Source organism: Typopeltis vanoorti, chromosome 3 (genome assembly GCF_054136105.1).
Source record: "Typopeltis vanoorti isolate ZY-2024b chromosome 3, IOZ_Tvanoo_1.0, whole genome shotgun sequence".
In the NCBI taxonomy this organism is placed as follows: Eukaryota; Metazoa; Arthropoda; class Arachnida; order Uropygi; family Thelyphonidae; genus Typopeltis; species Typopeltis vanoorti.
The window spans coordinates 139241544-139263653 of NC_143551.1; the positions used below are offsets into that span (position 1 = coordinate 139241544).

A 22110-nucleotide genomic window follows, 5' to 3' on the forward strand; every position below is an offset into this window, starting at 1 on the left:
CATGTTTAAGCATTACTCATATTTTAAAATAATGTTACAGCTGAGTTGGATAAATGGAATGGATGCACTTTAATAATGTTGGATTTTTCTAAAGCATTTTGTAGGATACCACTTGAAAGGCTGTTCTAAAAACTAGAGAATAAAATATGAACTGTTAGCTTGGATAAGTGGGTGGCTGATGGACAGGTATCAGAAAATTCCATATACCGCTGTGAGTCAGCAATGACCATTATAATGTTTAAGCTGTATATTAATGATATTGGAAAGGGCTGACAGGAGATCTTCAACTGTTTGCTGATGATGCAGAAATAGGCAGGGTAGTTAGAGATGCTACTGATATATACAGCATTTACAGAGTGATATGAATAGGCCGGAAGTGTGGGCAAATGGTAATAGCTATCGATTCAGTGTTAGTAAGTTTAAAGTTATGCTTTGGCATGATGCAGTATCCAACAGCATATTTTATTGGTGGGATTATGCTTCGGGTAACTGACAAATCCTGAGATCTGGGAGTTATGGTTTATAGAAAGTTGAAGTTCAAAAGTCACATTGCAAAAATTGGAAATACAACTCACAGGATAATTGTAATGCTGAAATGAGCATTGACACGTAAGGTTATAGAAGTCATTTTGCTTCTTTCCAAGGCTTTGATACAACTGCACTTGGACTACTGTGCATTGATTTGGGCTCCTGGGTTCCAAAGGGATTAAAGATGCTGTGGAAAGGCTGTATGGAAGAGTTACAAAGATGATATCAGAATTATGGAATGTAGATTACAAAGACAGATTGAGAGTATGTGGACTGCAGATACTAGTAGACAGAAGAAAGAGGAGTGATATGATAGAGGTATGTAAACTTTTGAGTGGGCATTATAAAATATATCAGTTATGATATAATTAAAATTTTTCATGTATGGAAGGTGGAAATTCTTTAAGAGACAAGTTTTAGAAGTTTGTCTAAATCTGATTTGGTTACATTAATGACATTTCATGATTTGTCTAGGATCTAAGGCACAGCTGGAATTTTTGGACTACTTAAGCAGTCTACATCTTTCCATTTACTTTTTAGAATTAAGATAGTATGTCCTTTCCATTCCTGGGGTTTATTCATCCTGCAAAAGATGCACTGAACACAATTCATAGTTTTAGTTACTTTAGCCATAAATCCAGAATATCCACTACGTGCTATTTCTCACACGTCTGACAAAAGGTCATCGGAACTTTGCATGATAAGGCATATGTTTTAAGTGATGAGAAACAAAGGAAATGGAGCATTCTAGTGTAACTCCAACACCAAATGATTATGAATCTAAGACATCTTACACTAATCTGTCAGGGTAGATCCAAACAGTGGGCACCAGAACTGTAGAGGGAGAGTAACTGTACCATATTTGATGAGTGGTGGATAGAGTAACCATGATATTACTACTGTATCCATCACATGATGATGATATCATGATGTGACAAATGGTAGTAGCATAATATTGCTACTCTTTGTCCCTGTGAAGTTTCAGATTTTCATAACTAAACTTCCACATTCACTTTTAAAAAATCTAAGAGTTTACAAAAACTACTGCTTATGTATGGTATTTACTATAGGACAGACAGGCTATTCAGAGGAAATTTGTATGGCCGAACGCTTTACAGACAGAAAAAAAAAAAGAAAGAAAACAGCCTTGCTTTCCATACTACAAGTGAAGATTTATCAAAGTGCTCTAGTCAGAAAGGATTTATATGTATATAGGAGTTTACATCTGGAAATTCAAGGAGACTTCTGCAATAATATGCACTCCTATCAAGTGGAACAAAAATGTATGGTATTTACTATAGGACAGACAAGGGCTTTTAAACCATGTTTGGTCACTTCTCAATTACATTTGAACTATACAGAATTATGTTATTACAGATATTCTACATTTCATCTTAATATCATGGTAATGAAATAATTTATTTACTAAACAATGTAATTGTTTATTTATCTAAACAATTACCTTGTGCTTTTTATTTAAATACTCTTAGTTTGCTCTGATTTATTGATGGTATTTTTACTCTTTTGAAGAAGGCGCCATAAAAAATGTTTAACTCATCATATAAATAAGTTCTTGTTTTCATGTGGCTATTTCTGGAATACCTCTTTCAAATTTTTCTTTACTTATGTTATATTTCTACAATCAGTTAAGTTATTCACAAAAGAATTATGAGTAGTTTATATCTGATTCATCATATGAAAATAATTGCTTTCATTGCTTTTTTTTTACTTGATAATAAAATACTGTTCTTGCAATGAACTAAATGAAAAATTAATGATGAAAACTAATGATATAGATCTATAAGTTATTATGCTTTGTTTTGTATCAGGTGTCCAAAACTTGAATTTATACCAAAATAAAGAGCCAAAAGGTTTCATTTTGGCGATGTAAAATTATTTAAATTAAGGGGATATTAAATCCCACATTATTTCAAAGCCGAATAAGAAACTCAAAGATAGAAATCAAAGAGTTTCATACTGAATATAGCAAACTATAAAAGTTTTGGTGGATTGTAGCATATGCTAAAACACATAGTTCAATACTAGGGCAACTCATAGCAAAGATGGGTAAAGTTGTGATCACTATTCTTAGTATATTTATAATGTAACACACATCTCCTAGGAGATGTATGATGTTATACATTATGGTGGAAGGTCACTACCCAGACCAGTTTCGACCTTTATTGAGGTCTCATCAGTGAGTAGGTAGACCTAGATAATACTGAGATTATAGTGAAGAGAACTTATATACTTTGCGATACGAGTTGTCAAAAAGGTGCACCAATAAATTACTAAAATAAAGAGCCAAAAGGTTTCATTTCGGCGAACTAAAATTATTTAAATTAAGGGGATATTAAATCCCATATTATTTCAAAGCCAAATAAGAAACTCAAAGATAGAAATCAAAGAGTTTCATACCGAATATATAGCAAACTATAAAAATTTCTATCTTTGAGTTTCTTATTCAGCTTTGAAATAATGTGGGATTTAATATCCCCTTAATTTAAATAACTTGAATTTGTTTTTACAAAATTTTAGTATTTCTTAATATTGATGGTCAAATCCTTTGATTTAGAAAAAAATATTATATTTTGTTTTTGTTAGCTTGTGTATAAGTAGAGCTGGCTCAGATGTCGGTTTTTTGGGCCTCAGACAAAGACTCCACACTCAGAGGGGCCCTGCAGTTTCAAATTTGTAAGAAAATTTGATAATAGAATTTTTGATGTTTCAGAGATGTATTGATATGGGAAATATTTTAGTATATAACTATACGTATTTAATGCTTGTAAATTAATTTTATGTTTAATAAAATTATATGATTTTTCGATTAAAAAATAATTATTTTTTGATCGAAAAAATATTTTGAGACCCCACTAATAACTTTTTCGCAAGGTCCTACAAAACCTCCAGCCAGCCCTATGTATAAGAATTAGCATTAGCTTATCACAATTTAGCTTATCTGGGTAATCTTATCATTTCAATGAAGTCACATATTTATGATTCACTTATTGGTTAATAAATTTAAATCATAATTAAATTACTTTTATTTTTCAGTTTCATGGTTGGTGGAGTCCTCCAAAGAATTTTCCTAGTTTGCCTGAACCAAAAATTGATAGAGGTAATGCCCTCTGCTTCATCAAAGTTTATTGTTAGTGCTTGCTACATTTTCTGTTAAAATATTAGTTTCTGTGCTGTGAGTGATATCCTGTTTCTGGCAGATGTATTTGCTAAGTAAGATTCAGCTTTTTGATGAAAATGTCAGATGAGTTAGTTCAGATTGGTGCCATCAAATGTCACTGAGCAGTTTTGATTTTAGTTACCAGTGTGGATTATTTTAGTAAGAGTAATCAACTTTACAAGCCTGATATTTTGTGTTCTAACTGTAGTGCTGTATGGTACATTCTAATTTTTGAAAAACCTAAAATGATTAAAAATAGAGGAATAAAGTATAAAATAAATGTATTGTTATTTTGTAAATTATTAGTTTAACAAATTATTTGTTATCCAAGGTGATCCAAATGTCATGCACTTCATAAAATAAACTTGAATTAACTACATCTTTACAAAGGCAAAAATGAACACCATTACTGCAAATGTTCAAAATGGCTGCCTCATCCTTTAATGTAGGCATATAATCATTTTACCAACAAATTGGAGGTAACTCTTTGAAGCATGGAATTATTGAGTGCTCCGATTGCTTCAGTGAACTTCGTCTTTAGTTCATCAGTTGTCTGAGGATTATTTTTATATACCTTACCTTTCAGGTAATCCCATAAGAAGAAATCTGGAGGTGACGAATCTGGCGACCTTGGGGGCCATAGTTCTTTAGAAATCAGTCTGTCACCAAAAAGACTCTTGCAAAAATTCTATTGCTTCATTTGATATATGGCAAATGGCACCATCCTGCTGAAAACAGTAATCACGTTCTTCTTCAATCTCAAGGAGCCATGATGTCTTGGTACAGCACATTGTTCAATTTTGTCTCAATGAAAATGGGTCCGACAATGTGATGGTGTGATACTGCACACCACATTCCAATTTTCAGAGAATGCAAGGTGTTTCATGGAAAACATGAGGATTTTCCGATGAACAAATTTATTTTGGCTACTGGATCTATGCTTCATCACTGAAGAAAACATTGTCCAACTCGTGAACTCCATTTTCTTCAACAAATGATTGAAATCATCTAGCATAACCACACGTTTTTCCTTATCCAGTGGCTTCAATTCCTGAACTGAGTGAACATGGTGGATAATGCTTTAATTGTTTGGTGGTTCTCCAAGTACTGCCATATTATGTACCTGTCTGTGCAGAGAGTTTTCTAAGACTCTTTGAAGGCGGACATTGTAACACGTGTACCACAGTCACTTTAGCCTCAGTCAAAATGGAAGGTCTTCCCTGCTGTTTGTCTTTAACTGATGCAGTTTCCCAAAAGCATTTGATTAATCTCATAATTGTTGAATTTTGAGGAACAACGGAGTCTGGGTACTTCTGATGAAACTCCTCAACAATATTTGTGTAAGAATGACAGGCAAAATAACATTTCAAAATAGCAACACCTTACACCTGGGAAAGTGCCACAGTCACTTTAGCCTCAGTCAAAATGGAAGGTCTTCCCTGCTGTTTGTTTTTAACTGATGCAGTTTCCCAAAAGCATTTCATTAATCTCATAATTGTTGAATTTTGAGGAACAACGGAGCCTGGGTACTTCTGATGAAACTCCTCAACAATATTTGTGTAAGAATGACAGGCAAAATAACATTTAAAAATAGCAACACCTTACACCCGGGAAAGTGCCATTTCACTTTCCTTATAACAAAACTACAAAATGATTGCCCAGTACCTGACATGTGGTAGAGGGATTACACAATAGCGGCCAGTAGTCCTAAGGTGCCATCTACCGGCAAAACAGTTAATTAGAATTGAAACACTTTGATGTGCACAACTTTTGGATCATCTTGTACATTATTTACAAGTAGTTGGGGGAAAAGTGAAGTAATAGTAAGGGAAGAAATTAGAAATTCACAATATATATAGTGAATACCAGTATATAAAGTTAGTAAATCGAAGCATTAAGATTTAATTTACTCTTTTCTATTATTATAACTTTTATATGTAAACATATATGGCCACTGGAGTATACACATATGAGGTGGTTCAAGAAAAGACCGAACTTTTTAAATAGCACACCAACCAGTGCAAAGAGCACAATGCGGCTACTGAGAATACCTAGCAACAAGGTTTGACAACAAACTGCCATTTTCTCCGTTTTGCTATGAGCATTAGTCATAGAGTTGCATTCACTAAAGCGAGCACATACACAATCTGTTAATCAGATTAGTGAAAAAGTGACAATGAAAGCTTGAAGAACGGTGTATGTGTGTGTGTGTGAAATTCTGCTGCAAACTTGGTAAAAATTTTACAGAGACATTCCAATTGCTTAACCAAGCATGTAAGGAGGACTGTATGAGCCGAATGCAGTGCTATAAGTGGTTTAAGCATTTTAAAAAGGGCAGAACATCGGTTGAAGGGTGTTCAGGCCTGATCCAGGTCGTCCCAGGCCTGGACGACCTTCCACATTAACAGATGACAACCATGTCGAGGGAGTTCGTGCTGTGATTTATGGAAATCATTGTTTAACTGTCCGAAAAGTTCCTGACATCAACATAGGATTTTGCCATCAAATTTTGACCGAAAAACTTCAGATGCGTCGCATCGGTGCAAAATTCATGCTGCCAGATGTCTGATGTTTTGCCAGTTATGTGGCAAAACATCAGATATCCATTTTGTCCCATCTGCCCTATTCTCTGGATTTAGCCCCAGCAAATTTCTTCCTGTTTTCCAAACCTAACCACTTCAAAAGGATGTCATTTCCAAACCAGAGAGGAGATTCAGGAAAATGCGATAAGAGAACTGTGCGTCATCACAGAAAGTGTGTTCCAGGAAGCATTCCAACAATGGAAGAAATGTTTGGGAATGGTGTATCATCAGTAGAGAGGACCACTTTGAAGGGAATGGTGCTTAAAATGAGCAATAAACTCTATATAGCAAAAGTTTGTCCTTTTTTGAACATGCCTTGTTCCAAAGTGACAATGATTCCATCAATTGTTATTCTACTAGCCTGACCTCTAGTGAAATAAAAACTACATCAAAGCTGTATTCTATTTATAACATCATCAGAGAACAAATTCATATAGATAGTTTCAATATAACAAAGTAGTGGCCTAATCCATAATTTAACAAGAGTGTTATATTAGAGTTATGATCCTGGATTGCTTACAGTCATAATTATAATCAACTCTTAGACCAAAAGGTTAAGTCGGTAGAATATGTGACATCCATATTCTTGGGATTTTTAGACCACCATTATTGTTAAGATTAAGGTGGTTGAAGAATTTCACAGGCCTCCTTAAATTTATGCTCATACCACGTTTTGGTGTGATGTAAACAACATGTGCCTTTCCATTCAGTTCTATGTAGAGCATTCAGTGTGTATTCAGGGCACGATCAGAAAGGCCAGATTTACCATAGTTATTAAATTTAATATGCCATTTATGTTCCTTTTTTCTAATAGGAATTGTGTGTCCTGTTTCACCTATATAGGGCAAATTACAGGTGCAATGAATATGGTATTCCTTACTAATATTATTATTATTAAGATAGACCTTCAGGGAGTCACAGACTCATCGAGGGAGGCCACATACTACACACACCAGCTATCATACTTATTCTTGAATTCATTCACACTGCTTGCACTCACAACATCCAATGGCAGTCCATTCCAATCATGCACCACCCTCTGAGAGAATAATCTAGCCCTCACACCCTTCTTGGCGGCATTCATTCTCAGCTTCCAAGGATGCCCTCTCGTCCTTTCCCCACCTTCCATAAATTGAAAAATTCCATCAATTGAAATCTTGGATGACCTTTCAGAAGTTTGTAAGTCTCAATCATATCACCCTTCTTTCTCCTGTTTGCTAGTGAACAAATTCACAGTTTGTCTTCATAATCAGTATTCCACAATCTTGATATCATTTTTAACACTCTCCTTTGTACTCTCTCCAATATGTCAGAATCACAACGGAAACCAGGAAACCAGACCTGCACACCATAGTCCAAGTGAGGTCATATCAAGGCCTTATAAAGAGGCAAAATAACTTCCTTATCTTTACATGTGAATATTCGTTTCAGCATTGCAATTATCTCTTGAGTTGTATTTGCAATCTTTGCCACATGGTCCTTAAACTTTAACTTCCTATCTACTAACACTCCAAAATCCCTGGCCTCATCAGTTTCTTTCCTCACCAATATAATACGACATTTGATATCTAATCATGCCGAAGTGAATGACTTTATATTTACTGACATTGAACTGACACCCATTTTCCCATGCCCACAATTCCAGCCTATTCAAATCATTCTGCAAAGACTTCATATCAGCAGCATTCCTGATTACCTATCTTTGCATCATCAGCAAATAACTGTATGTCTCTTGTCAAATCCTTCTCAACATCATTAATGTACAGATTGAATAACAGTGGACCAAGCACTGATCCTTGTGGTACACCACTTGTTACCTTAAACCTTACAGACTCAGATCCCCCCCATATACCACTTTTTGATATCTGTCAGTCAGCCATCCTCTTATCCATGCTAATATTGTATAACCCAAACCCATGTTCTCCAATTTATGCAGCAGTCTGCCATTCTGTATTCTGTCAAAAGCCTTAGCAAAATCCAAAAGTATCATGGTGTATCCATTCTGCTTGTCTAGTTCAATGGTAACATTGTTATAGAATGTGAGCAAAACATGACTATCCCTTTGTAAACCCATGTTGTTCATTGCAAAGTAGAGAGCCGTAACCAATTTTTCCAAAATCTTCACCACCACTCCTGAAATACTAATTGGTCGATAGTTGGATACATCGGTCTTTCCACTACCCTTGTGCAGTGGAATTACCATACATTCCTTCCATTGCTGCGGAATCTTCCCTGTTCTGAGACTCATATTAAACATCCTGGTCAAAGGAATGGCCAGTTCAGCTGAACATTCTTTTAGCACATGTGCTGATATTCCATCAGTTCCTATTGCTGAATTCTTATTCAGTTTGTGCAACAGCTCGGCCTTGCACACCTGCGTTTCTTCATCTAGTGAAGAGGTAACAGTGAGCTCAATGTTGCGATCACCAAGTTGATAGCTTTTAACGAAATGGGCACTCATTAACTGAACAACCTTTTCTGCATCTGTAACCCTCATGCCATCTGGATTTAGAAGAGTTATTTTTTTGATATTCATTCTTTCTTTTACTTGCAGCATATCGATAGAATTCTTGTGGGTTGTCTTTAGCATGCAGAGCCAGTTTCTTTTCATAATCAGATTTTGCTTTCCGTACAACAGTTGTGACTATTCTAGCCCACTGCTTATAACGTTCATAATGGACGTCATCCTTATGCAAACGATATTCCTTTCACATCATCCTTTTTTTACAAATCTCTTGCTTGATAAGATCACACATCCATTTGATCCCTACTCTATTTTTTCTTCAAACTCACAGGACACATTCTGATATTGCATCATTTAAGTATTGTTTAAATGCTTCCCGTGCACTGTCAAAATTCTTTCCATCCAGCAACTCAATCCCATTTCACTGAACTCGGTATACTCCTCAGTTGGTCATAATTTCCTGCTTTGTAGTTCAGCATGTAACCTTTTCTGAATGGAACATTCATAAACTTAGTCGCTTCCCAAGTGAGTACTGCTTTATCACAGTCACCAACTGGAGGCGGAATAGTTACGTCTTTAACTGAAACGCCTTCTGACACTATAATCAAATCTAACACTCTTTGACCTCGAGCTCTTTCTGTCACATGCTGCTTGAGGAAGTTGGTTTGCAACAGCTCAATAACTGCGTTTTCATTCTTCTCATGAGATTCTACTGCTACCCAATCAATATTTGGATAATTCAAGTTTCCCATTATGATTACTCTTTTTGCGCTCATCTTTTCTATTTGGTGATGCATTCCTTCATCACCAGCAACTGATCCACCAGGTCTGTAACAACACCCCACTATGTAATTTGTCTTGTTAGATTTCGCCTCACACCAGATGGCTTCAAACTCACTGCCACATGAAATATTGTTGGTAACATTACTACATTCATAGGTCTCAAGTCGAATTGGATTTAAGTCATCCAATATCATTAGCAGCATGCCCCTCCTCTCTTATCATGTCTATCCTTTCTAAAAATACTATATCTTTTACACTTGATGTCAGTTAGTATGTCTGATTCTGATAGTCAGGTCTCACTAATTCCTACAATCTGAGGTCGCAACATATTGACTAAGGCAACAAACTCTACTCCTTTGTTTCTGATACTCCTAGCATTCGTGTACAGACAATAATCTACCTGCATTTTCTTTTGTATATTTTGTTTGCAGTCTGCCTGACACAGTTGGACAACTTGCAGATCTGTATTCTTGTCTAATGCCTTACAAATGTAGACATCTTTGCACACATATGATGGGTCCAAACTGGACGAACACAAACCCGAAATCATTCTGGCTTCGTCAACATTTCCATGACAAAGCCTATTCCCATCATTAACACAGTTATATACCATTGTCGCTCTTACACTCACATTCATACCATTCCTCCCTTTAGAATTTAGTTTTCCTGACTCTGTGTTAGGTCTCATACCAGTTATTAGTTTTTCCAGACTCCTGATACCAAACACATTTAGGTGTAGGCTGTTATATCGTATGTTTGTGGTTTGATTTGGGACGTTAATACTACTTAATTCTGTTACCCAGGGAAACAGAATTAAGTTTGTTACCCAGGGAAAATCCTACAATCAGGGAATGTAGGATTTTCCCTGGGTAACAAACCCTAACAAATTTATATTTATACTGTGCCAGTTAAAGTTATTATACCTTTAGAAATATCTGGGCCCTCTCATAAAATGTTGCAGTCATGGCCCCCCTTCTCTTTCTTATTCTAATATCTTTCTTTCCCCTCTTTCACGGTTCATAGTTTTGCGAGTGGCAAATGTCAGTCTCAAACACAAATTCAATTCCAGGATTTCAAATGATAAAACAAAGTTTTATTTTACACTAATAGAATAAATTAAACATGAAACAATCAATTCGTCAGTTATCTTAATTAGATCAAACCACTTCTAAATAATATTACATGAAAATCTCATAAATTGATACATTTATCATCCCCTAAGAAAAGCATGCACTTGGCAATTAATACAGTTATATCTAGACAAGAATCTCTGGGGAGACAGCTAAGGTAACATTTACATACTAGATTTAGCAAGATTCACTTGAAATGTCTCTTCGGACTGCCAGTCCAATGTCCTTAAAGTTACTCCAACAAATAAATTAGTTTCAGCTTTCTCCTCTGCATCACTGCGTAACATGTTATCTTTCAGCACTCTCACCTAACTTTAGAAAGGACAAAATTGCCTTACTGTTTCTGGCTGCTCACAGTTTCACTGAATCACCACGTGTTAGTCACGTGTGCATCCTGGTTGGATCCTTGTTCACACTGCAGAATATGCCTTCCCTCTTATGGATTCATGCACACTGAAATTTCGCCTTCGGTGGGAACATCTGAGGTGCTTGTCTGGGATTTCGTGATCCTTCGAGGGGGAAACATCACGGTCGGGCTTCACTTGGACCCGAGCTTGCCTCTTCTGGTAGGCGATCATCCTCACGTCCTACCTACTGTCCTTTCCTCTCCTCTCCTCTCCTCTACTTGCTCATGTCGTGTCTCCCACTTTTTCTCTCTGCTCCTTTCGATCATTCACCTTTTTCTTCCAAAGAGCTTACATTCACGGTCACATCAAAATGCTTCATTGCGAACCCACGAGAGATCTCCTCTCAGAGAATTAGCTAATCCTTGCTTGTAAGGTTCCAATATGGGCCAATCAAGGTTCAGACCTTCAGGCTCATAGTCATCACGGTTTCTTTGTTTGCTGTAGCTTACACATACTACTCCTTTGTTTCTATTTCAATTTATGCACATTATTTTCCCTCATTAAATTATACATATTAAATGCTTCACAATCCTTCCCCTTCAATAAGTGAATGGATATACACTAAATAAATAGATACACACACTCAATATACAATTATATGATACACTTTACTTTACCCCCCTTTCCTTATTTCTTTCCAATTCAAATTTTGACCAACAGTACAGGTATTTTCTCTCTGCTTTAAGGCTCTTTTCATTGTTAGATCATGAATGAGTCTATCTAGTAAAGGCAGGCCTCATTTACGATCTAACAAAGGCTCCCCCTTTATCTTAAATTTTTCTTTCACCCAAAAAAAAATTTTTTTTTTATCATGGAATTGTTTTTCCTCATTGCCTGTTCTCTTCCGTTCCTCCTTTTCTTTATCAAAGCATTGAGGCATCCTAACCAGTTCAGTGTACATGCTACCTTCTGTCTCCACACATTTATCATTGTGCCTTTGGTGTACGACACGGCTTCCATTTGTCTGAGAGCTCTCTTCACTGTTCAGCATTCTGATTTCATTCATCTTCTGAGGTGGAACAAGCCCTTCCGACTCCAGCTGAGTCTTAGTAATATGGTGTTGCCTTTCTTTGGATGAGATAGACTCCCTTGATTTGTCAGCCTCATGGATCAGAGAACCACCCTCTCCGTTTGGACTTCGCAGAGTCGGTCTCATCATAACAGAGCTTCCTTTTCTGAGGAATTGAATCATCTTTCGTGGATAGCTGCAAGCGAAACCATTTTTTCCGAGAAAATCATCCCTCAGAATTAGTCCTACGTAGGGTAATGAACCTGTGGGTATGATGAGTAAGTGTGCCATGCACAGAGGCCAAACTTCGGCAAACTAACTCTCAACCTGACACTTCTGGTAACTCGTGTTGCTGGAGGGGGAGGGATATGCCTGAAACCTTGATGGGATATTTCATGTGTCTCACTCCAGGTTCCGTTTCTCTGATAACTTTCTCGGGAATCATAGAATATTGTGATCCAGTGTCGACAATTCCCTTAGGGTTTCTCCCATATGTTGTCATGTCAATGGTCATGCCCAGTGTCCGCTTACCCCGGTTTCCTCTCCTCTTCTTTTGAGATTTTATGCATACATATGAAGTTGCTTCAGGCTGATATCTAGTTCGTATTCTGCCAGATGAAACATAGCAATCATGTGCTATGTGACCCAATTTATTGCAGGAATAGCATCGAGGGGGAAGGGGGGGGGGTTCCTTGTGAAATTCTCTTCTCTTCTCACTGCCTGAGGCTAAATTTGAGGGGGGGGGGGAGTATTTGGTCAAATCTTTTCATGAGGGTGTCCATTTTTTTCAAGCGAAGGTGTTTGCAGCCTTTCAGCTTCCCTTTTCACTATACTTACGATCTCTTGGCCTGGAATGTGTTTGAGGTCGAGACCTACTCACTGTGATAGATCAAAATTATTACTTTTCGTAGGACCTAGTCACATCCTGTCGACTGCTGTGCCATTGTTATATCGTATGTTCGTGGTTTGATTTGGGATGTTAATACTGCTTAATTCTGAATGTGCCTTATCACTACTGGTTGTGGTCAGGGATTGTAGGATTTTCCCTGGGTAACAAACCCTAACAAATTTATATTTATACTGCGCCAGTTAGAGTTATTATACCTTAGAAATATCCGGACCCTCTCATAAAATGTTGCAGTCGTGGCTTCCCCCTTCTCTTTCTTTTTGTAATATCTTTCTTTACCCTCTTTCACTGTTCGTAGTTTAATGAGTGGCAAATGTCGGTCTCAAACACAAATTCAATACCAGGATTTCAATTGATAAAACATAAAGTTTTATTTTACACTAATAGACTACATTAAACATGAAACAATCAATTCGTCAGTTATCTTAATTAGATCAAACCACTTCTAAATAATATTGTATGATGCAATTAATACAATTATATCTAGACAAGAATCTCTGGGGAGACAGCTAAGGTAACATTTACATTACTTGATTTAGCAAGATGCACTTGACATGGCTCTTCGGCCTACCAGTCCAATGTCCTGAAAGTTACTCCAACAAATAAATTAGTTTCAGTTTTCTCTTCTGCAACACTGCTTAACGTGTTATTTTTCAGCGCTCTCACTTAACTTTAGAAAGGACAAAATTGCCTTACCGTTTCTGGTTGCTCACAGTTTCACTGTATCGGCACGTGTTATTCATGTGTGCTAATTGGATCGGTGGGAACATCTGAGGTGCTTGTCTGGGATTTCTGGATCCTTCAAGGGGAAAACATCACGGTTCGGGCTTCACTTGGACCCGAGCTTGCCCCTTCTGGTCAGAGATCATCCTTTCCTTTCCTCTACTTGCTCACTTCATGTCTCCCACTTTTTCTCTCCGCTCCTTTCGATCATTCACCTTTTTCTTCCAAAGAGCTTACATTCACGGTCACATCAAAATGCTTCATTGCGAACCCATGAGAGCTCCTCTCAGAGAATTAGCTAATCCTTGCTTGTAAGGTTACAATATGGGCCGATCAAGGTCATGACCTTCAGGCTCTTAGTCATCACGTTTTCTTTGTTTGCCGTAGCTTACACATACTACTCCTTTGTTTCTATTTCAGTTTATGCACATTATTTTCCCTCATTAAATTATACATATTAAATGTTTCACAATCTTTTCTCTTCAATAAGTGAATGGATATACACTAAATAAATAGATACACATTCAATATACAATTATATGATACACTTTACTTTACCCTCTTTCCTTATTTCTTTGCAATTCAAATTTTGACCAGCAGTACAGGTATTTTCTCTGCTTTAAGGCTCTTTTCATTGTTAGATCACGAATGAGTGTCTATCTAGTAAAGGCAGGCATCTTTCACGATCTGACAAGGCCGTGAATTGTATGATGGCAAACGATACACAGCTTATGCATTGAATCGTTTGCCATCATAGCCCTTCTTTTTAATTCATTTTTATCATAGCGAGGTAAAATACGAGTTAATATGAAGGTCAGAACGTCGGGAAATTAAAATAATTATTCCTAACACCATAAGTGGTCTCCATAATTTTACTAAAATGAATGTTAATCATCATGTAACATTAAAATAAAAAAATTAATTATATGGCCACACATATTCCAGTTTGTACTACAAACCTTCATCTTTGCCAGCTGATCACTCAGAACATACTAGCTTATCAAATAACTGGTCGTCAGACGGCACCAATTTGTGGGATGAACTGGAAACTGTATGTCTGGATACTGTTCTGTAGCTGGATAATATTGTTATATTATGAATTAAGTGAATACATGATTAATTTGATTTTCCACAACAAATTATCTCCAATGTTGTCAGTTCTGAAATCTACAAATGCAAAAAATATAGTGAAGAAACATGAAAATAGACTTACTTGATTATCTCTGAAATAAGTTTGACAGTTTGATTTGTTATTACACTACAAAAAAGTATATCCATAGTTTTCTTAGCCTCCAGAAACTTGTCTATCATTGCTTTTTGAATGCACATCATGGTGGCCACCATTCATCTACTTTCCTCCTACATATGTTAAAAAGAAAAGCAGCTGCTGGTAATCACTCATGCAGTTCAGTTTCAAACTTACTAAGCCAGCTTCTCATTCTCCTCTTTCATTATATCTACCTCTGTTGTTTGGACTAGCCTTCTCTCCTGCACTCCCTTCTCCACGACTAACTACAACAGCTGTTCATTATTATTTTTATTATAATACTACAGGTGCCTCCATGGAAAAAGAAGACCCATTGTAAGCGATTCGCACTAACCAATAATCACAAGAAACCTATCATATCCCTCTTTAATACTGCTTAGCTAATTTTCTCTCATAATTTGATTTAGCTCTCCTTACCACACTGGTAGTCTTTCTTGCCTGTGCTTTGTATTGCTCATTATACTTGAAAAGAATTTATTCTTTTTTCATCCATATTTATTATTGTTCTTATTATTGTTGTATGGTCATCTCCATGGAATCTGAAGATTTATTGCCAGAGACCCAAACCATCAACATGATAGTATCATACCTCTCCCTGAAGCCATTAACAGACAAAGCACTTACAACCAACTCGGGCAACCCATTCCATTCATTCACCACTCTCCAAGTGAAAAATCCCTTACCCAACTTACAGGGATGATCTCTTGTTCTGTCTCCTCTAGCCATGTGCTGAAACATTTCCCCTACAATTAATCCTATAAAATTCTTAAAGTAACTTAAATGTTACTATCATATTCTTCTTTTTCACCTATCAACCAACTTCTGTAATCCACATATCATCAGTCTGTCCTCATAGGCAGTATTCCACAAATCCCTCATCTTGATCACTCGCCCCTGAATCCTCTCCACCATCACTTCCTCATCTCCAAGAAACCAAGGAGACTAGACCTGAGTGCAGTAATCCAAATGTGGGTGTATAAAGAGGAATAACACCTTATCTCTTCTTGTCAGCATGTTCTTCAATAGCCAAGTAATCCTATGAGCTAACTTAGCAATCTTAGTAATATATCCTCTAAACTTCACCTCTCTGTCTACCACCATCCCTAAATCCCTAGCTTTATCTGTTTCCTGAAGTGCAGTTCCATCAATCTTTTTCCCGAACTGACAGCCTATTTAAATCATCCTGCAAACTCTCCACATGCCTTGATTCACTATTACCTAATTTTGGCATCATCAGCAAATGACTGAATATTTCCTTCAGGTTTTTTTCTATATTATTTTATGTACAAATTAAATAGCAGTGGTCTTAGCACTGAATCTTGCACCACCAGAAGTTACCTTCTTTTGCCTCTTTCTGGTATATGTCCAACAGCCACCCTCTTATCCACATAACCTGTTTCATATCCATTCCCATTTGTTCTAATTTGCATAACAGAGTTCCATGTGGCATCCTGTCAAATTCCTTTTGCAAAATTCAGCAGAATCATTGTGTAGCCATTTCCTTTATCCATCTCAGCTATCACTCAATTATAAAAAAAAGTTAGTACATTACTAAAGCATGACTGACCCTTCACAAAGATATGTTGCCCCTTATACAATATCATATTCTTATCCACTCATTCTTGAATTCTCTTTTTGACCAATTTTTCGAGTATTTTACCACCACTCCTGAGATATTGAGTGGTCATGTTGCAGTCTTAGAACCTCCCTTATGCAAGGGAATTATTTTACCCTTTTCCACTGCCTTGGAATTCTTCCAGAGCTGAGACTTAAATTAAAGAGCCTAGTCAGAGGCATTGTCAGTTCCCTTGTACATTCCTACAAAATGCGAGCTGATTCCCATCTAATCCAACAACTGTATTTATATTGAGATTCTGCAATATCCTAAGAATCTCCAATGCATCCATCTCTGTTCCCACATCAGTCTCTGTCACATATGTTACTGCAGTAACCTCACTTAGATGATATACCTTTGCAAAATGGTCACTCAGTAACTCAACTATTTTATCTGCTTCTCTCGTCTTGTCACCATCAGCAGTCATTAAGGTTAATCTTACATAGTCATTCTTCCTCTTGCTTGCCACATAAAATAATTCTGGGATTTCCTTTGGTCTGCTCAGTTAGTTTCTTCTTTATTATTATTATTATTATTATTACATGACACCTCCAAGGAGTCTGAAGACTCAACGAGGGAGGATACCTACTCTACGACTCTCCATCTCTACCAACTACAACGAACTGCAACTACCATTACCACCACTAGTATTTTCACAGACAATCACAAACATTCATACACACTGCAGGATTCGAACCTGCAGCCTTTTGACCAGAAAGTGGATACGCTAACCACTTGGCCAAGCATGCCAGCTCTTGTAATCTGATTTTGCCTTTCTTATCATACTGGTCACCTTTCTTGCCTGAACCTTGTACCGTTCATGAGTTTGGTCACCTTTCTCCTTATACCCTCCACAGCATTGCAGCTCATGCTTAATGATATTACTCATCCATCTAACTCCTACCTGATTAATCCTCCTAACCTTAGGTATGCAATTTAATATTGCTTTCTCTAGGTGCCCTTTAACTATCTTCCATACACTACTAACATCATTCTCTTGCTGGATTTTATGCCTTGGCCCAGCTTCCTCCTGAGCTTGTCATAATCACCTGCCTTGTAGTTCCAAATATATCCCTCCTTTACAGAATACTTTTCATGTTTTACAATCTCCCAAGTCAAGAACGCATGGTCAGTTTCCCCCAATAGGTTACGGATATTACTTCCAATCTTGTGACCAGGTCTAATATTCTCCACCTCGAGTCCCCTCCATCACATGCTGCCTCAAGTAATTAATTCTTAGGTGTATAAATTCAATTTCCTTCCTACCATGTGATCTTTCTTTCTTCCAGTTTATACCTCCATAATTGAAGGCCCCCCCCCCGCATATTAATCACTCAACCTGCAGCACTCATTTTGCTAATTTACTAATACATATCTTATTGATTATCCCTGGAACCCCCTGGTCTATGGCGGCAACCAACTGTATATTTATCTTATTGGCTGTGATCTCACACCAACTCCCTCAAATGAACAGTTACCCCCTACCACCTATCTCCTGTTCTATTTGGCTGCAATTCATCTTCTGTCATCAGCTGTACCCATTCTATCTTCTCTATATTCCCTGAAAATTCCAAACCCTTCACATCTATCCCTTTAACTACATCATTTGCTGGTAGCCAAGATAGACAGATGTTAAAGAAAAAGATTAGCATTTCAATATATATTTCCCTTATTTAAAGCCGAATAAGAAACTCAAAGATAGGAATCAAAGAGTTTCATGCCGAATATAGCAAACTATAAAAGTTTCGGCAAACTGTAGCATAAGCTAAAGCACATAGTTCAACACTAGGGCAACTCGTTGCAAAGGTGGGTAAAGTTCTGATCACTATTCTTAGTATTACCCATAATGTAAAACACATCTCCTAGGAGATGTTTGATGTTATACATCCACGGTGGTCAAACTGCAGCTTGCGAGCCACATGTGGCTCTTAAGTTTTATTGCGGCTCAACTAACAAATAAAAAATATTTATAATTTTTCTTAATTTTCTATTGTTTTTAATTTAATTTTTCAATTAACTACATTGCTGTTCAGCAATGTAGTTATATTTATATTACCTTGTCAGAAAATTTAAAAAGATACAAAAGAATCAACTGACATTGCAGACCAACCACAATTAGCAAATTTTATTCGTTTCGTTCTTGAGGACGGAGTGACGTGAGAAGAATTATTAGATTTAATAGCATTAAAAGATAGTACTTGTGGCATTGATATTAAGGAAGTTTTTGATGTTGCCCTTAAAAATGTTCCAAAAAGTAAATTTGTGGCTCTTACCAATTAACAAAAAGTAAATTTGTACTCTTAACAATTTCTGGTAGGTAACTAGGGCTCTTGCTGCAAAAACTCTGGCCACCCCTGTTATACATTATGGTAGAAGGTCACTACCCAGACCGGTTTTGACCTTTATTTGAGGTCTCATCAGTTAGTAGGTAGACCAAGTAATACTGAGGTTATAGCGAAGAGAACTTTATACTTTGCTATATGAGTTGTCAAAAAGGTGCACCCATAAATTACTTAAATAAAGAGCCAATAGGCTTCACTTCGATGATGTAACATTATTTAAATTAAGGGGATTGCAACGAGTTGCCCTAGTGTTGAACTATGTGTTGTAGCTTACGCTACAGTCCACCGAAACTTTTATAGTTTGCTATATTCAGCATGAAACTCTTTGATTCCTATCTTTAAGTTTCTTATTCAGCTTTGAAATAAGGTGGGATTTAATATCCCCTTGATTTAAATAATGTTACATCGCTGAAGTGAAGCCTATTGGCTCTTTATTTAAGTAATATATTTGCCTGCCTAGTTGGCTGAGTGGTTATCATGCTCAATCTCCAACAGGCTATGAGTTTTACCTTACTATTGGATATGGATGTTTGTTAATATCTTTAGGTGGAGATTAATTGCATTGCCAGGTATTGAGACTACTACCAACTTATTGGAGGCCTGAAGTGACTTAAAAAGTACTACTTTTAGAGCAGGGTTTTTATTAAAAAAAAGAAACTGTGTTGCACCCATGGTATTCAAGTATGATAGATTTGCAATCTTTCGTTCACATAATATATACATATATATGTGATTCATGAAACTAAATATAGTAGTATCTTTGATTGTTTAATATTAAACTATAATTTTTTTAGATCTGGATGAAAAAGTGGCAGCTGAAGGATTAGATAAAATATTATTACCAAATGAAGACAAATTGGTGCAACCTGAAGTTCAGTTATTGAAAAAGTTTGTTTCTGTCAGGACAGTTCGAGGAGCTGATGGGGTATGCTTTCCTTTTAAGATTTCATATTTCTTAATTATCTAATTATTTTATCATGTTATATATAATAATTTATGATGTATAAAGATCTTTTTGAAAAACAAAATTATCTGTATGGTTTTAGTTTCTATAGCTCAGTAAGTAGTAATTAATGCCTTTAGTTAGAAAAAAAAAAGCTTTGATTTGAATTCCATCTAAGTTTCAAGAAACTTTCAGTTGAAGGTAAATTTGCTAATCTCATATGGAGGTGACAGGATTTCCAGGATCTCCTTGAAATTCTGATTTTTCATGCTTCAAAACCACCAAACTCATCACCAGAACATATGTTAGTTATAGATATAGCAAACTATGTAGATATGCTCTGTCACATTCTTTTTTAAGCCATGTGACTTGGTCATAATCAGCTGTTGAATCTAATGCATTGAGATGAGATGTATATATTCTACCTGAATGGAAGAAATGATTAAATCATTTTATTTACATTAGATTAGATTAAATCTTTTATTAATATTGTCCACAATCCTCCAAATTGCCAATTCTGCACCATGACCTGCTAAACTACCTAATTTTTACAGAGATGCTCTACAGCCTTTTTTAAACAGAAACATAAGTCTCACAACTGGCCAGCACTTCCTTTTCCTTACATCAGGACCGTCCAACCTTAGGTAATCCGAGGGCTGCATTAAAAAAAAAAATATCCGAGGACTGCATCACAATGCATATCTAGTAATTTGGTGAGCAGCAGTGCCCAGAGCATGTATGTTGGAACAAAATGGTGTAAGAACGCTTCTTTGACACATCTAATATTTGAAACACACGTGGGTATATAATGATGTAAAAACACCAAATAAAATTACCAACATCGAGATTATCGATTAGTGATAGAATTAAAATATCTAATACCAATTGATCCAAATTGTTATTTTATTTTTTCGCTTATGAAAATCAAAACCCACAGGTGGGCCACACAAAATCTCGCCGTGGCCCATTGAATATCCTTTAGCCTTCCATGCTTCAAGTTTCTTTCTGAATCCGTGCCAGAGTGAACGTGACAACATCCAGCATTGTTCAAACATAGTATGCATTAACATATGTATCGATTCTACATTCGGATTTTTTAATTTGAACAGTTAGACTTCCATAACAACATCTAATGGACTACGAGGTGGTATCAAAAAGTTTTGAGACTAGGTTTGTAACACGCCAACAGATGGCAGCACAGGGCTGCACGCACAGTCACAGGGAGCGCCTACCTTCATAAGTCAGTGTAGCAAAAGACATCGTCCTGTGCAGCTGATGCTATTCTGACCACCTGCGCTACCACATCTGCGATTTCATCATGGGCAACAAGTTAGAACAAAGAGCAAATGTAAATTTCACATTTGAAAAAACATGAAATTCGAGGATCATTACCAGTGACGAAACTTGGGTGTACGGGTATGACCCTGAGATGAAGCAACAGTCTTCACAGTGGAAGAGCCCATCATCTCCATGACCAAAAAAGGCGAGGCAGGTTCGCAGCTCGACCAAGTGCATGCTCATCATCTTTTTCGACATTCACGGCATTGTGCATTAAGAATTCGTCCCAGACTGTCAATAGCGAGTTCTACTGCCAGGTTTTAAGGCATCTGAGGGAGGACATTCAGCAAAAGCGACCAGATCCGTGGTCGCTTTCCCTTGACGAAAGTGACCTGGATGCTTCACGACGACAATGCATCCTGTCACTGAGCTCTCCTCACACGTGAGTTTCTCGCCAGAAACAACATGATCTCGCTTCCACACCCACCCTACTCACCAGATTTGGCTCCTGCAGACTTCGCCCTCTTCCCAAAGATGAAAATCCATCTCAAATGTCACCGTTTTGACACCATTGCGGAGATCCAGCGTGAATCGCAGAAGGTGCATGATATGCTTGGAAAAGAAGACTTCCGGGACACATTCCAGAAGTGACAAGAACACTGGGAGCGCTGTATTGATGTGCAAGAACTGAAGTAATTTCTCATAAACAGAGCTAGTCTTGAAACTTTTTAATACCACCTCGTATTTTGAGTAATTTCTCATTTCTTGTGTTTAAACTTTTAGTTACCTTTAACCCCTGAAGATGTAAATCAAACGACATATGAAATTTATCAGATTTGTTTATCTTTATTTATCTTAATAAACATGTGGTCTCAATACCAAAAGCTTTCATTTGAACTGCTAAACCACAGAAACCTATGCCTAGAATATTCAGTTGTGAAATTATTCTTCTAT

At 36.8% G+C, this 22110-nt stretch overlaps 1 protein-coding gene across 1 annotated transcript in view; it reads left to right on the top strand.

The window, feature by feature from the left end:
- LOC150108603 (HCLS1-associated protein X-1-like) overlaps positions 1-22110 on the top strand; it is a 116547-nt gene that overhangs the window by 59650 nt on the left and 34787 nt on the right. The window contains exons 4-5 of the mRNA XM_090416053.1: positions 3583-3646; positions 19730-19860. Coding sequence (XP_090272179.1) covers positions 3583-3646; positions 19730-19860 — 195 coding nt within the window. The remainder of the gene's footprint in view (positions 1-3582; positions 3647-19729; positions 19861-22110) is intronic.